Source organism: Oreochromis niloticus, linkage group LG11 (genome assembly GCF_001858045.2).
Source record: "Oreochromis niloticus isolate F11D_XX linkage group LG11, O_niloticus_UMD_NMBU, whole genome shotgun sequence".
NCBI classification, from domain to species: domain Eukaryota; kingdom Metazoa; phylum Chordata; class Actinopteri; order Cichliformes; family Cichlidae; genus Oreochromis; species Oreochromis niloticus.
In genome coordinates, this window is record NC_031976.2 from 33,835,148 (window position 1) to 33,852,943 (window position 17,796).

Here is a 17,796-nt window from a genome sequence, read left to right on the forward strand (position 1 = left end):
TACTTACTCAGACAGTGGTGGTTTTGTGCAGCATGGCAGGCTCCCACACAAATAGAGCCTTATCGGTGGCTGATGTTAGGAATTAGCCCAACGTGCCTTTGGAGGATTATTTATTAGGCTTGTGTTTCTTCACAAAGTCTACGTTAATAAAAGGACAGGGGAGGGAGGTGTTGATTAGCAGCATGAAGAGGCCTCTGTCAGTGCAGGAGGTGGATCAAAGGAGCAGAGGTCGCTTTTTTTATGGGGTGGAAACTGCTCAACTAAAGAGACAGACAGAAATGGTTGATGGTGAAAACTGATAAGCATGTTCACACTGAAGAATGCAAACAGACACACACAGAGTTCAAGCATAAAAAGGATATACTGCTAATCTGTCCTCTGAAAATGTGTATCCATCAAGTACACAGTCACACCAATAAAAATGTGTGGTTTGTTCACACATGTCTGCATACCGCAGACCTGCATATTTTAAACGTGACACATATGGCTGCATATATTTTAATAGTCACAGAAGAAACACCGCCAGTCGCATATTGCAGTTCTGATCATTAGCCCGAGAGGACTCGAATGCTTTAAAAATAAATAAATAAAAGCATGAATATGTTTTTCCCATCACTTTGTTTTATTACCAAATCACACGTATTGATGGTGAGAGAAGCGGAGCGATGGTTTGCACAGTGTGTGGCCAAGAGCTGATGAAAAGGCCCAATCACACGTCTCTGATAATGGAGTCATCGCCGTCTCATAATGATGGAATTGAGCACTATTGAAAAGTAAACAGAGGATACACTGATTGCCCGCTGAACAAGACAAGATGTTTCAGGCAAGTAGCTCCGCTCTTATCCAAAGCAGTACACGACTCAAAGAATATGTCCAAGATGTGCTAAATACCACCCATGTGCGATGGGTTCAGAGGCCACACAGAAGTTTCAGTGAAGTGGGTTTTTTTCCCGTCATCTCCACAAATGATCATGGATGAAGTGCTTTAGACTGACAGAACAGTATTGTTGTACTTCCAGACAAAAGCCCTGCAGAGAGTCATGAGGATATGATGGGATGATTTTATAACATTAATAATGGACTGCTCTCTGTAGACAAAGCTCCTGCAAGTCTGTGAGAGGTAGAGACTCTCATATAATCAGTTGACTCAGAAAAGAAAGCGTGTGTGAGAGCGTCACAGCTCCATTGTCATTAGAGTCTCCATTTACACTTTACTGTCTTACTTAAGAACCCTCTAATGTGATTATTCTCCTTATTGGTTACCACCGTGACCCCTGCTTCACATCTATTTCCCGCTCTGGGAGCCTCTTACTCTCTCTTCCTCTTTCACTCTTCTTTGATGCTGCTCTCCATCCGCTGCTCTTTTGCCACCTTCTTGTTTCTTTTTGGTTTTTTAAAAATATATATACTAAATGTGGTTTCATCATGTAGGGCTTACTGTCTGAGATCCTGCGTAAAGAGGAAGATCCCAAGACGGCGTCCCAGTCGCTGCTGGTCAACCTGCGCGCTATGCAGAACTTCCTGCAGCTGCCGGAGGCCGAACGTGACCGCATCTATCAGGAGGAGAGGGAGCGCAGCCTCACTGCGGCCTCCGCAATGGGCTCCGCTCCGCTCATCAGCACCCCATCCAGCCGACCTGTACAGGTAAATTATTGTTTCTGTGGATGCTCTTCTGTGGTTATACGACACGTTGTAATAACCTGAAAAGACCTTAACTGAAAATAATCTGAAGCGCTTCATCTTATAAAACGCGCGTGTGAGAATGGGAACGAAAAAGTCAACGATTGAAGATAGTTTTATGTTTATCCATTAAACTGTGGCATGTACCAAAAGTAACATTTTTACTCATTTGCGTGCTTTCTAAAAGAAAAAAATCCCGATAAGAAGAAATGAAAATGTTAAGTAGAACAGGCCCCTGCTGCTTATAGTGGATGCTGGGGTGGTGGATGGGTTCAACCAGCAGACAGAGATGCAAAGTTATGGAGCTTAAATACACCACCAAATTAGGACGGTGTACTTGACATATGATGTGAGGTGAGGCTGTGCTCCATTGGTAGCAGAAGTGTGATGGATAAAACACAAAGCATCAGCAGTTGTAGTAAATACTTTGTCAACTCTGGGACCCAAAAATCACGTAATATTGCCAACCGAACCCAGATGTTTATTGCCATTACCCTGCTTATTAAACTCCACAACTATTCTGTTGTGTGGCCAACTCAAAGAAAACACTTTCTGCTCCGAATCAGAATAATCTGAAATGAAGTGACAGTTCATTAAAGTCCTGTGGCTGACGAAAAACAAAAAAAATCTAATTTCTACACGGTTATAGTTTTCAGTGTGCACACAAAACTCAGGGGTGATAAATCTACATTTCTACCCCATAAAACAACATATGTGAAGGGATCTGTTCCTTTGAACTGTTGAGCCAGCTCTGTCGAGATGTTGTTGGTATTTCATGAATGTGTTTACACGCAGTGAGCGACGGGTAAAGGTATGCACGCGTGAGAGCAGGTTGGATTGAGCTGAGAATGTCTGTCCGTCCGTCTTTGTGTTGGAACCACAGACAACAGATAGACAGGTGAAACAAACCTCGTGACGCGGGCGCTGTTTTAGAGGTGCTGCAAACCACACAAGGTGAAACAAAATGCTATTTCCTTTTTCTTTCTTCTTCAGAAGATGCAGTCAGTTGGTATAAAACATTTGCACGATGTTAAATATTTATACTGTACAAACACAGGCACCTCATGCATTCATTAGCACACTGTGTTTTCTGGGACAACAACAAGCGTGTGTACAAGAACAACCCCAACACATTGTTTCGTTGCATGCTTCACATTCCCCTCTATTGCTTCAGCCTCTCTAGAAACACGTGGAACAAATAAAAGTCTGTCAGTGGTAAAGAGAACATACTTTACATTCTTCCTGCATGTAAATGAGTTGTGCATCATCCCCGCCCTCACCACACAGGTGAGAATGGTGCACAAATGATGGATAATTTTTTGTGCTAATTTTGACCTTTTACCATGCATTAGGCAGCATTAACAGCCCTCCCATTTCAAAAAAATAAAGCTCACTCAGTGATGACAAGCTCTGTGAAAGATCAAACATCGTTTAGTCAGTGCCTCTTTCAAAATCGCTTTGTACCACAGCACAACTTTGTACCCTCGCCGCAAATCAGTGTCCCTCATTTGAAAGGTATGTGGCAACTTTCTACCACTTAAGCCCATTTGAAGTGCGGTCAGCTGCATTTGGGAGGTGAGAGGGCCAGACAAAGGCTTCTTCTGTCCTGTCTCCAGTGAAAATTTGGCTTTTATTTAGGTGCGGAGGAGAGTGAGATAGAAGCCCCAGCCCACCCATCTTAAAAATCAATCTTCCCTCTGAAACGGCTCAGCGTGGTGGCAGTGGCCGGCTGAAAAGAAAGAGTCGTACTGTGAAGCAGCGGTGCTGAACTTAAAGCAGGACCATTTTGCAGTTCACGGCTCATCTTTACAATCTCAGGCTGTGCCGGCACAGGACAGGAGCTCAAAGCAGGAGGGTGAACTATCGCACAGGAATTTATTGATGTAAAAAAAGGAAAAGAAAAGAAAGTTTTGGCAAAATAATCTGCTTCTAGTGTTCGTGTTAGTGTCCTTAAAGCCAAGGCAGGAACGTGGAACTACAAAGTGCCTGTTAAGTTCATGTCAGGCTTATCTTAGCATATCTGCAGTGAGCTCACAGAGCTGCAGAGGCACATAACGAAACAAAATAAAACAGAAATAAATCTCCAAGGCGGAGAATAAAGGCAATGGCTACAGCATGGTGTAGAAAATTCAAATCCTGCTTTCTGATTTTTATTTTCACATCACTCAAAATACTGTTGGCACATCAGTACAATATCTCAAGGCCTAATATGCTTCACCTGTATGACTTAAACCAATTGACATTTATCATATAGACCTGTTTTCTGTCCTTCCCTCTCTCACGCGCACACACAGATTTGCACACTCATACACCTGGCCATCTGCCAGCCTCTCCTATGGAGCAATGCGGTGTGAATTTAAGCACATAAATCAGACAGGGTGGCAATTGAGCCTGAGACAGAGGAGGGTTTTTATTGGCCTCATAAAAACAGATGCAGAGGTATGTTTCTCTCACATGTACCGATGGCTCGGCTCGACTCTCCCAAAGCCAGTTAGTGCATGTCTCTGCCTTAACAATTTGCTTGACACGGTATCCTCCTGCTCCCACTGACAAGCCCGTGTCGAGCTGTCATAAAACAGGATAAAAGGCCCAGAAATTCTCAGACATTCCACTTTCACCACAAATTTCAGAGATTGTTTTTTAACACATAAAGGGGCTCGTATTAGGTGTCTAGACAAATACTTGAATATATATGTTTTTTGATCACCAGTTCCATCGTGAGATGGTAGCTGTTGGTGTTATTATGGTTTATTTGAATGCCATTTACTTGTACCCACACCCAACCCTGTCGACGGTTCCTTTCAAAAAGACTCGTATGGAATGATTCATATGCTAATGGTTCTTGGGTAATGCTTTTATTAGGATACTTGTTACCTTGTCAAAGGATTTTCGTCAAGATGCAACAAGCCGCTGAATGAAGATGATTTGATTTCACTTGACTTACATTTATTTTTTAATCACCGGCTTGACATAAGAATAATAACGTTTCACACAACACATCTAAGTGTTTTTGAGCAAAGTAAGGCTGGCGCTGTGTGTGGGTGTAATCTACACTCGAGTGCGCGGGTGTGTGTGTAAGAGGTGGCTGCATGCATGATCATGTGTTCAGACAGATTCCCTTTATTATTATTTTTTCTTATGTGAGCCTGAACAAATATGGTTGTGTTGTGTTCTAGCCCCGAAGGGAAGACTGTAACAGCGTAAGGCCGGAGGATTGGAATCCCCGAATCCCTGTGGGCATTTCACCTGTGAGCAAACAACTTCACCCCTTCACTTCCCCAACCCCAGCACTGCCAATGAGCAGATACATTCTCATTGAAAATACAAGTCACTCTCATTGACAACAATATCCCTATGCCAGTGCAATTTTAGTGTTTTCTATGTTTATGAAGCTGGAAAGTTATTTTTCAAGCGCGAGGCAAATATTAATTTCTGTCTTTCAGCGCAAAGTGTTATCAGAAAGTCTGGAACAATAAAGTTAAATTACATTATTCTGTTGCAGTATTTAGTAAACCAACTGTCACATGACACTAATAAAAAAAGAAAAAAATCTTCAGAGTAGAGATTCCAGGTCCACACATGCAATCTAAACCTGTCAAATACAAATAAAATCCTATATCTAACCACATATTAGAGTTTAATAAAACCGTGAAAGCCTTTAAATCAAATGTTTGTTCTTTTTATTACCAGGTTAAACCGTCACCGCTGCCCAGCGAGTGGAACGGCAAGGCAGACAGCTGCATCCTCAACATCAACTCCACCATCTACGATGAGATCCAGCAGGAGATGAAGAGGGCCAAAGTGTCCCAGGCCTTGTTCGCAAAGGTGGCGGCCTCCAAGAGCCAGGTACTGAAATACACACTAAAGAGCTGTCGCAAATTGTCCTCTGTGTTTAGGTAGCATAATTTGTTAATTGAACCGTCCTTTGTAAAGTAGAGCTGTACTGATATGCCATAAATCCAAGCCTGAAATTCCAGACCGGCATACGTAATTGTCCAATGTCCCCACACATGCAGACACAGCCTTTGTGTTTAAAGCGAGAGATTGAGGACCTTTTATCTCTGATTGGTGAACTCTGGTAAATTTCCTTCAATGCGTGTGTGCAGGAAAACTGTACATCTCTATCAAAGGTTGGAGACGGCGCATAAGGAAACTTAGCTCAGTGTATCAGTGGAGCGATTTATCGTCATAATGACACATGTCTTCTTTATTGTGGGTTTGGAGTTTAGCAGTCGACACTGTTTCAACACCAAACAAACCTGTTTATATTAGCTCCACTCAGTTAGATGATGATGGGAGCCCCTGTCATCTTCTCACAAAGAGCGCAGAGCTCACACAACACAAGCTTGTGTGTGTTGGAAACAGAGGGTGAAAACATAGCGCCAGTTTAACTCTTTATTAAAAGCAATTAAAAATGTAGCACTGAGGACTTATTATTAAAGGTTTTCGTGTGTCTGTCGCAGGCAGAGTTGGGAAGATTTCCACAATTGTGCTTGATGAAGAAGATGGTGGGGGGGAGAAATAGATCACCAAGGGCGGAATAATCTTGAAATATCTGCAAAGGCTTTATTTTTTTCTTGCTGATTAGGATGATTATAGCCCCAGATAGCTTTGTTTTACCAAATTGCAGTTTGATGCACAAACCACTGTTTTTGTTAAGGAGTTCAAAGACTCCTTGGAAGGATGGAGAAAGAGAAAGGGGGAGAGTGAGGCGGTCGCAGTATTAACTCGCTCATGTCTCTCTCTTCTCAAATGACGGTTTGTCTGGGAACAGGTTTCCATCATGCTGTCTCCACCTCCCTCCCATCTCTCTGTCTTGCCCCTCTACCTCTCTCGTTCCCCCGATTTCTGCCTCTCTTTCACGTTCCATTCATGGCAGGCGGGTGTGAATGTGAATTGAGCAGCAGATAAGAAGTGTGCTAATTATGCCTCTGAAAAGGGGCCTGGGAGAGCACTTATCTCTGGCTCTATCTCGTAATGGGCGCTCCCCGGGCAGCTGGTCCTCCCCCTTACTACCCAGCACGGCATTGCCACATCTACCAGCACCGCCAGGCCAGCGGCTGCTCCTCCCCAGCAGCACCCACGTACTCTGAAAATCAGATGCTGGGACCCAGCTTTCAGCTGCAGTTTCCTCAAAAATATTCTAAAAAGAATTTGTCAAAATATTTTTTTTAATTTAAAGCAGGACAGTGAGATCATTGTTTTAGTTTCATGCTCTGGGCAGACACTTCAGGTATTTTTATCTTGCTATCCTCAATGTCAGCATCGCAGTCTGGATGAAGGGTTTCCTTTCCCTCAGTGCTGTGTATATTATCACTGTCATACACAAAAGTAAATAAGTATGGCGCTTTTTGTAGGCAACCGCAGGGCTGCAATGATATGTTAAATGATAGATTAGCTAGTTTGCTCGTCAAGCAATGAGTCAATCATTTTTGTCACGTCTCGTTGTAAAGATTTGCGGGAAGAGTTATTCACCACAACTGAAATTTACAGACGTCCCTAAACACCTCGCAAACAGGCAAACGGCTGTGAAAGGTGATACACAGATATAGCGTTACTGTATTGAACAGAAGATGCCTATAAGGATACAATTACTTAACACAAACCATATGGAGCAAGTCTGAGCAGCAGAGCTAATGCTCACTGAGCCAGTTGGTAACTAATCAAATGTAATCTCGCCCTGTATTAATCACTTCCTCTGACATGCAGATAAGGAACAAAGTTGTATTTAGTGAGAACCTTTATTACCATCTTTGTACTCAATTTTACTGCAGTGTTTCATACAGACTGAGAGTATTCTTGTGGCTGTGAGTGATGAAGCTGCAGTTTACCAATATTCTCTAAATGCCTCACAGACAGGCGATCGGTAGTTGTGAAAGTGTAATAGAAGGCAGCTCTTAGTCAAAATACAAAGACTTGACACTGTACTAAATCAGGTCTCTAGCAATACACCCGAAGCAGGTGAACAGTTGTCAAGAAATGAGAACAAACCCTCCCGCTTACCCACACACACACACACACACACACACACACACACACACACACATACACAGAGATTCCTAAATAGATAAGAAACAAGCAGACGTCCTGTTCTCTTCCTCAGTGCGTCACCTTGGTTCCTGGGAAATCATGACGGCCATTTTTTCAAAAGATTGTTGCCGATTTAACAAAACCAAGTGATTAGTCAATATAATAGTTATCGATTAACGACGAAAATATTAGTAGATTTTGAGCTATTAAACATGAAATATCTTATCCAGTAAAAGTGTGCTGCCTTTATGCTAACTGATAAAAGATGGCAGTAGTTTTATTTTAACCAGAAAAAAACATTTTACAATGTGATGGTTTGCTGTAGAACACATACCCACAGTATGCTAGTTAGTGATTAGCAGTGATTTGTGGTCCCTTTAGTCATACTACATATTATTGGCTACATTGGTTACTCATTTTTAAGAGGTGTTGGTTTAAAAACATTTTGTAGGTTTTTAAAATGCTACTATTGTCTAAATCAGTGAGAGGAACAGCTAAATGTATCCATTTACAATGTTCAAAATCATCACTTAAGCTTAGGTCAAGAGAGGTTTGCAGCCTTGCAGGGAAAAAAAATAACCATCCGAGCCGTGGGTAGAGCACGATGCCAGCAGAGACTGCTGGTACTGTGGTTGGTGATGAGGATGGAGGATGGGCTAGACTGGCAGGATGCCCATATGGGGTCCAGGGAAATAATCATGGGGGGAGGGGAAGGAAGAGGCCTCATCACTGAAACTGGCACTGTCCTGTCTGCTTGGTTTGCATTTCAAACTCTGCCTGTTCAGCTCAGCTTAGGGTTTCCCAGTATGTTTACATAAGCACGGGACCGGGTGACTGGGACACATGCGGGTAGGTGCGCACCACTTAGTGTATTTAGCGTATCTGAGACAGCCAAGAAGACGAGAACAGATCTGACAATCTTTAAGGAGAGAACGATGGGAGATGGTGACCTGACGGAGGCCACGGGCAGCAGTGCTTTGAGTAGAAAAGTTAACCCGAGTCTGCTCATTGGTTCACGCTCAACTGAGCATGCGGTTAGGTGTGGAGCATGTACTGTGTGCTTTTCTGAGGAGGCACATTGAATGCGTGGACCAGTGCATGTGTACTCCAGTGTGCATATTTATGTCGGCTGGTGTTCGGGGAGTTTTTGGAACGCAGCCATTCTGTCCTCTCTTAGGGCTCGTAACCACAGAAGGCCTCTGCCAGTCCTCACCCTCCACATGCACATATTCAATGTTGCGTTTCAATCACTCTTTTACTGCCACATATTCAGAGTAGTAACTATAGAGCAGTGACTCTAACCCGAGCCATAATACTTTATCAGATTAATGTTTGCTATTTACTTGAAGTCAGAGCATTCATTTTTTAAGCAATCCACAAAGCCATTCTGATTTATTAGGATACATATTGTGTTTACTCTTTGATAAAATCGGAATCATTATTCATGATCCGTTCCTCAATGATTCAGACTGATCGAACGCTCCAAGAATGCTCTATCTCCATTTAGCTTCAGGAGATGTCAGACTTGGAGAAAACAACTGCGCGCTGCTGGTTCAAATCCAGCGTTGACACTGCCAGAAGTTGTGCTATTTGCCAAACGGCCCATTTCATTTTAGCCTGCAGAGGTGCAAGCTATGATCTGGATAGCCTGGAGTTGATGTCAACATTATTAACTGGCTCAGTAGGGCTAGAGCACTATCTAGCAAGCTGCAGTGCTTTGTTTTCATTCATGTTAACAGGGGAGGCTTGCTGTGTTGGCTAGCCTGACGGAGAGGGCAGCTAATATTCAGCTGAGCGATGGGAGGTCGGCTGAGGGTGGGGTGGAGCGGATCGGGGGCATTCCTTTGACACGACTTTTATGTCTAAACATTCCCAACACTTCCTGAGAGGAACTGTGCAGTGGATGGAATCAGAGTCCCTGCTGTCATAAAACAAGCACCCTGGGAGCCCTGCGCACTGCGGGGCTCAAAGCCCTCCGACTCCTCAATGGCCAGTGGAGTACAGAACGCAGTCACCGCCACAAACGGCGCCCTCCCTCCCCATCTCTCTTTCTCTTTCTGTCTCCCTCTCTCACTCGCTCATTCTCCCCTGGAAGAGGCTACGCTAATTAGCCAGGCTCTAATGAGACAGAATGGCACTGATCTGGTCCGCCGCTGCGCCACCGGGGGGGCCGAGCAGGGGGGCTGGTGCAGTAGGGGAAAGGGAGGGGGGAGGTTGGTGTATGCCATCTGTCACCCTGCACCCGCCTGGCACGGCAGTCCCTGGAGTGGAGGAGGGGGTGGGGCGGTGATGGCGGGGAGTGAGTGCCTCGTTGGTCTAAGGATGTGGACTATTGGGTGAAGGTGGGCGGCGGCGGCGGGTGGGGATACTGATAGGAGGAAGGGAGGGTGACCACATAACTGTGACTGCTTCATGTTTCCAAAGTTGCTAATTTCCTGTTACGGGTAGAATCCGCTTAGTGGTTTTACATGTTTTCTATGGACATGAAAGCTTTTCTTAGCTTTAATCTCAGCCAACTATACCAAACCAGACACACACATGCAGCCTGTAACGCTCTGCTCCATCCAGTGGCTGCTTTACAAGAGGGGCAGATGGCTGACCTTTTCGGTGTCTGTGTCTAGATTGTGACCGTTCAGAGGTTTGTCTGTTGTGAGGAGCCGCTCGGGGTCGGAATATTAAAAGTCGCGCTTTGCATGAAAATCGGTGACATCCATAGATCGTCAGAATCGACAGTGAAGATGTTACACTGGTACTTGTTACAGTTTTGCATCACTTCCCACAAGTTTGACTTTTCCTGTTACAGCAGTGCTGGCATCAAGTCTTAATTTTTGTTTGTGTGCTTCTCCACACCTCTCTCTCTCAAATTAGGCAGATCAGAGTGAGCATATCACAGCCCCTGGGGATCTAAAAGGGCCGTGACTGTTTATTAATTGATTTATTTATTTATCTCCCGTGCCTGCTTGGTTATTAGGTTGCCATGGGAAACAGGCTAGGCCAGATCCCCTCCATTATTAAAGACACAATTTCTTGAACTGGAGACCCAGCTGTCTGAATAATTAATTTAGTGAACGAATTATCTTGCAAACGGTAAGTCTTCCCCTCCCTCTGAAATGAGCCTTTCTCTTATTGTTTAATGGACAGTGGAATTCCCACCAGCCTGTTTTCTGAGCCCTCCTCCTCTTAGTGGGAGCACGGGGTCTTACTGAGCATGCTCAGAGCACTTTGTGTCTCTCCTGCCATCTCTCTCACTTACGCCTTACGTGCCACCTCTCACCCCATCTGTCTCCAACCGCACAACTCCCTCCCCCCTCGTCGCCCACCTCCTTCCCTGCAGTCCAAACTAGGAATCTGCCCCGACTGTCAAGACTCCAAATTGTCTCATCCTCATCACCTCTAGTACATTACTGTATGACAAATGTTTCGTGGAGTACAGCAGCTGTTAGCCAGTTCGCTACATAACTGAAGTAGCACTAGAGCTCTCTCGATAAACAAGCCTAACCGATGCTTACTCTACCACACAGCTCACCTCACTAGTTCTTACTGTTTTCTGGCATGTTAGAAAAAGTTACTCCTATTCCACTGACAGGCACAGGGTTTTGCTAGCTTTTTCTTTCCTGCAAATGTTAGCAAGCTAACCCACTCCCACTGTCTCCACTTCTCCTGACAGACCACACAGGGCTTGTTCTGAGGCCCATTCTCGCTAATCTGATCAGGCAGGCAAATACGCCGGGAAAAGCGCTTTAATGATCCCCCTAATTACCTCAAGTCAATACCAACTGTATTATTAGACTCGGGGAAAATATTCCATTAGGGTGCCCCCCGTGGGAGTCCCCCCTGTGCGCGCTGATGTCACGCGCTGCGCGCCCCCTACGCTTGTAATTAATTTTATTTACACACGCAGGAATGCACAAGGTCGCACCTGCAGCCTGGAGCCGCCCGACTCGGCCCGCCTAATCAGATCTGTCATAATTACCATTCTGCATGCTTCTGACACACGCCGGGAAATATTTCAATTTAACTACAGCCACTAGCTCCGGCAGATGCAGCGTGAGAGAGAGAGAGAGTGTGTATCTGTGCTAGTGTGCGTGCATACAGAGTGTGAGAGAGGGGGAATTGCATGGGGAGATATTAGGACCTATCCAAGTCCTCATCCTGCTTATGTGCACTTGGTTTTGCTAGCATTATTTGTTCTCCCTCTGTCTTTCAAAATCTCCTCTCTGTCTCTTTGCTTCCTCTAAGGATGACTGCCTCTCACTACTAATCACTTTATCCACATTGAATTCTATTAGTAGGTAAATTTACAATATACTGCATGAACTGAGCCTGACGAAGGGCTTTCAGCCATCTTTCACAGAGACATTTGAGGTTTTTCAGCTATTTTCTCGACACTTGAAAATTGTGATTTTATTTTAAGACAAGTCCCTTCAAATTGAACAGGAAACAAAAAAAACCATATATCTTTTGTCTGACTTTACATATTTGCTCAGTTTCATTGAAATCTGCAGACTTGTCGACAATTAAGAACACTTATTTAGCTGACATAGACAATTTGCAGGTTCTCTGCTATTTCAATCCCTAATTCAATAAGATCAGTCATGATTTATCAGCTTAATTATGCTTTGATATTAGCAATTAAACCCCAGCTTTGAATTAAATCTCAATCAAGCTCTTATAATTGATGGAATCAGACTCCATGTAGGTGCTTTCTGCGTTTGTAATGTTGCTGCAGTTGTTGATTATCTGCAGTTCATCTTCGATGTGTTTGTTGTCTTGTGTGCATTCATCCTCCATCTGCCTCAGCAGTATTGAATAGAAAAGATTATAAACAAGAGGTAAATTTGTGGATGGAGAACAGTGTTTGAACATTCAGTGTGGCTGTGCAGACAGTGCGGATATACAAATATCAGCCCACCACCAGGCTAAACTAGATTATGGTGCAATTTCAACAATACTAATATTTGATACAGAGAGACACGTGTACTGTAGCATCATCAGTGACTCCATTTTCAGCCATTTTGTACACATGAAAAATCTGTGGTGCTTTCCTGGACAAAGAGTCCACTAAAATGTGAAGTTTACCTTCTTAGGAGAGAAAATATATTTCCTGCAAGTGTTTGGTCAGGACTGAGCAAAATATTACAACATTTTAATTTGTGGATATGCAAATTATAGCCATTTTTTTTTCCTCGGGCTCGGGCAGCGCAGTCATCCTGCAGAGAATCAGGATTCTCTGCAGGAGGATGACTGTGGGAAAGTCCCTGGTCGTACAATTGTTACTGTGTTATGTGCAGTTGTGTGTGAAGAACTTTGCTGGAAAAGAATAAAATGTGTGGTTAAAAAAAAAGAAACTGTAACCACACAGATGTTTAATGTGCTCCATTTTTGATGGACTGGTCATTTGCCTTTGGTTATTCTTTATGCTCCATCTGCCTCTATTTGGTTGCTCGAAAATACCCTCAATGCTTTATTGGTTCGGCAGCCATGACGTAAACTGCCACACAGAGCTAGTCGGTATTGTTTCTGGGAAGGAGTGCTGACACAGAGAGAGGGCCATTTCCTGCATAGTCATGCCTCGCCCTCACAATGTGTGTCGCGTTAGCTGTCAGTCTGTTATTGTTGTCAACTTGCTTATTGTATCTGGAGAGGTCGCGACCCCTCTTCAGAAAACGCTTGCTGTTTGGCTAAGACTTCTCCGTGTCACAGCTCGAATAGAGATTAAATGTTTGGCATGTATGATTCAGACTGGCGAATCTCTCTCCTAAAGCTCAGCCACTGACATCCTCACAAAAGAAGATAGTAACACAATCTGGCAACCACAATCTGGAAAGCATCCTCTCTGACAAGACATCAGAGTCATATCAACGAGATTTAATAACTAAAAAAATAGAGTTTTAAAGGCAAGTTTCTAAAGATTTAGATGACTCAGTTTTTAATCCTTAAAAGCTTTCCTTAAGAAAGAAGCGTCCGTACTAGAAATTTCATCATTAATTTCTGCAGTCGCAAATCCAGCCATCCTTGGGGCCTGTCTGTCATTTTACAAAGATGGTCGTTTGATCCGTTTGTTTTGTAGTCTGCCTCCTTCATGAGGGCCTAGGACCTGCGTGTGAATTAGAATCAGATGGTGAGGTTATGAAAAATTATGCAGAGGTAAATAAAAATGTGGCTTAACAATAAATTCAACTCTTTGATCACCATCTGGTGAACAGCCTTAGATACGATACAAAGAAGGTGGTATATTATTAGAAAGTAATAAATGCACTGAACGTTTTTTCTCTCGATCCATTGGAAATGCCTTTCAGTGCCGTGTTGTCTTCTGTAGTTAATATCCACTCATGAGTTGTCAGAGAAAAAGCTTAGAGAGGCAAACTAGTGATCTGGCGGGTCCCTAGTTTCTCCAGAATTGATCAGATTTAGTATTGGCTCTTTAGTATTGGCGTGGTCTTTCTCAAAAACTATGCATCAAGACATAAAGTCTAGCCAGAAGCAGCATTATAAATGCAACATAAAGCGGCCTGAAACAGAGCTCAGTAATCTCCTTTTCAGCAACATTGGATACATTAGTATTTTGTGATCTAGCAAAGCCATTTCCAGCGCAAACCTTCTCTTAAGTAAAAGAAATAATGCAAACACGATTACTTTGCATTACTTTGGATATATGATGAATGCACAGTTCAGTAATCTTTTCCATTCCAGTAGCGAGACAAATTTGTATGTTCAAATCTTGCTAGCAGACATTTTTAGTGCAAATCTTGCCCTTGTCCTGATCATCTGCCTATCACATGGAGAATGAAAGAAAATAAACACGATTACTTTGGCTACATAATAAATTCCCCGCATAACCCAACATATTCATCTAGCTGCAGCGGTGCAACGATAATCAATGTGGTAAATCCTTAGCTGAACTGCAAATTAATTCCTTCCCTTTAAGCATTGATCACTGGATCACCCCCACAGAGGAACATATATTTGGATTAAGGCCTGTCCTTTTGTTAAAGGGCTAGATGGAGTTTGTGGGAGTTTGTACGTTTGCTCCGAGAAGGCAAACTACACAAACACAATTAAAGTTGAACTTGAAGAAGATTTTTGTCACAGAGTTCATCTGTTACAAGAGATGGGAACAATGTGCTCTTAGTATATTTTTTGGCCATCTTTCCAATTGCCACTGCAGTTCAATTAAGGCTACTGACCCCGTTTCCACTGCCCTTTCATCCTCACTGTATGCCAGAAACAGTTCGTACAGTCAAAGCTTTTTCTGTTTGCATATAAAGACCCACAAGCCGCAAAGGAATCTGGCCCAGAAATGTGCAGTCAATTATTGCTTATTGTTGCGGGAGATTCGCATATGCTGAAGCATCGGGAACATCTCAAGACTCCACCGTCGTCAGCAGATGGGCGTCAACCATGCCGTAATGTATTTACAACACGGTGCGCGTTACCTTGCAGGGTTGAACCTGCGTGCGCAGACGCTGGTGTGCTCGGGGAGGAGAAACAGGTTTGAACATACCGTGTTATCGGCTGCGTTTATCTGCATAGTGTTGCCTGCCAGTGCTGGGCTCCTGCCAGGTTCAAGGAGGAGGAAAGACAGTGATGCATTGTCTTCCCCTTTCTTTTAGCTCGCTCCCTTATTCAGACACAGGAGGTTTGTCTGGCTGTCTCAGAAACCGTCTTCTCCTCCAACCAGCCAGCCACAACAATAGCCACAATCATTTCTTCATCACCGAATTTCCCTTTTCATTTTTTTGTGTCATCTTGGACTTTTTTGTCCAGATGGTTAAAATCCAAATGGTGCTCAAAGTACTTTTTGTTGGGTTGAAACTGAGGCATTATTTTTGGTCACGCAGTAATCTGAGAAAGGAGGGCGGAAAAAAACCTCAAATGGCAAATTGATGGACATCTGTTGGCTTATTTTAGTTATTTATTTTTGCGGTGGCCGAGGTCAGCTTGATGGGGCTGATAACAAGCAAATGAGATTAGGGGGAAGGTGTTGGTCCAGGCCATGTGACAGACCTCTCCCTGTCTGTCTGCCTGTCTGTCCGCTCGGCCTGTCTCACAGCAGAGCCAGATTTTTTTTAGCGTTCCTTCAAGCTTCCATGTTGGGGTGTTTGCAGCAGTAGTTTGGTGGCGAATGGGTGGGTGGGTGGGTTGGGCGGTGAATACCATGCTGTTCTCTGACAGAGCAGGCCTATGCTCTCATTGGCAGCTTGTGACTGCAGCACACATACACGGTGTACTGCATTGCATAGCTGGGTGAATCTTGCGCATGAATTCAACTATTGTGTTGCAAGGAAACCGTTTCTCTCAGAACACCCGGTTACTATTTATACCAATATTATACAATGGTCTGCTGAAGCTCATGGGACTGTGCTCAGATCTGACCCCTAGGGCCCCGAGGTGCTCTTTTAATTTGGCACCCCATGACCCCCGTAGCCCCATGAGCCACCGGTCATGTCTGTTTCAAAACAAGAAAAAGAATCCTTGATTGTCAGTCCAGTTGTTTGAAAGTAATTAATAATTAAGCAACAATGACCCAGAGGCAGCGGATTACAGCGCAATATTGTTGCAGGTGTGTGCCAACATAGCAAGATAATCCTATGCCTTTCAGTACTTATTGCTTCAATGAACCTGTTTGCAGCATCTGTGAGTTCAACTGAGAGATGTGCTTTGTATCCAAATAAACTGCCTTTCCAGTTCACTACTTAATCTGTGATTTCTGAGGTTATCTAGGTTGGAAAAAATGTGTTTGGATGGATGGGTATTTGTATAGTGCTTTTCTAGTCTCGCTGACCGCTCAAAGCACTTTTTATACTACAAGCCACATTCACCCGTTTATGAAACATTTTTTTCACTTTAAACACTCGCATGCTAATAGATACACGTGGGGGCAATTTGGAGTAGTATTCAGAGTATCCTAAGGACAAGCAGCCTGAGACCTGACTTCTGATCTCCTGAGCCATAGCTTTCTTTATTAGGTCAGCTGAAAAGCTGTTCGTCCTTAAATGCATAGTAAATATGATTTATTAACCCTTAAACTGAAGGTTAATTGTCAGTAAAAAGTCAGAATGTCATGAAGAATTGCAATTTTTTGGGTTGAAGGTGTGACTTTGAGGTCAAACTGATGATTCAAATGAAAACAAACAACAGTTTTCACCCGAGAGAAAATTTAGTGGAAAACCGTAAAAGGCCTACTTTGTGACGTTTTCCAAAAGTGCAAGTGATTTCCCACCATGGACAAATTACAGGTGCAACAGACGCAGAGGAGACTGAGGAAAATGAACATTTACACCAGTTTTAGGTCGCCGTTCGCTTCCAACACAGACATTTGTTACGTTTGGTCGTCGTTTTTCTGCCGGGTGTTGAGTTCTAGCTTGGCTGACATTGTTTTCTGTGGTTGCAAACTGTGAGGGGGGATGAGAGGTGCGAAGATTAGAACTGTAGAGTCCACCTAATAAAAATAAATCTGTTACTTCTGTTTCTGATATGAATGTAGGTTTGCTGTAACTGATCATTATCAAAGTTATCAGCCAGAGACAGTGTAGCAAGTATCAGTAGACTTTTGGTTCCTGTTGCTGCAGCATTTTGCAGTCATGCGATATGAGAAAATGCCTTTACAACAATGCTGTTGTGAAACACTTTGAGAGAGCGCTGTTTTCTCTATTGGTCGTCAAACAGGCCTGTTCTGAACTACCTGTTCTGTTTATTTATAGAGAGCCCTTAATGATCTTCAACAAAACACTGAGTACACTGCATTGAAGAGCCCTAGATTTTTGTTTTCTGGACCGTATTGGAACACTTTAGTGGCAGGGGCAGCAAGTTCCATGATCCAATCAAGAGCAGTTGGTGCTTGTCAGCTGCGGTGGAGAGGCTCAACAAATTACATTAAACAATAAAGGGGAAAACAGATTTGAAACAGTATGGTAATATCAGTGGAGTGCGGGAATGTTGAACATAAAGTCTCGTTGATGGGGTAATTTTCGTGAAAAATAGTCATATTTAAGTAGGTTTTATATCAAATAAATTTCATGGTACGCTGTATTTTACAATACATTTGTTCCTTTACTTTATCCCAACTTTATTTCTTCCAAAGTT

The 17,796-nt window shown here is 43.3% G+C and overlaps 1 protein-coding gene across 8 annotated transcripts in view; it reads left to right on the forward strand.

The window, feature by feature from the left end:
• satb1b (SATB homeobox 1b) overlaps nucleotides 1–17,796 on the forward strand; it is a 104,758-nt gene that overhangs the window by 79,756 nt on the left and 7,206 nt on the right. For 6 of the 8 annotated variants that reach the window (XM_013268416.3, XM_025911226.1, XM_025911228.1 and 3 more), the window contains 3 exons: nucleotides 1,432–1,644; nucleotides 4,857–4,928; nucleotides 5,371–5,526. In XM_013268416.3, the coding sequence (XP_013123870.1) occupies nucleotides 1,432–1,644; nucleotides 4,857–4,928; nucleotides 5,371–5,526 (441 nt within the window). The remainder of the gene's footprint in view (nucleotides 1–1,431; nucleotides 1,645–4,856; nucleotides 4,929–5,370; nucleotides 5,527–17,796) is intronic. The other 2 variants (XM_025911227.1, XM_013268419.3) reach the window with 1 other exon arrangement.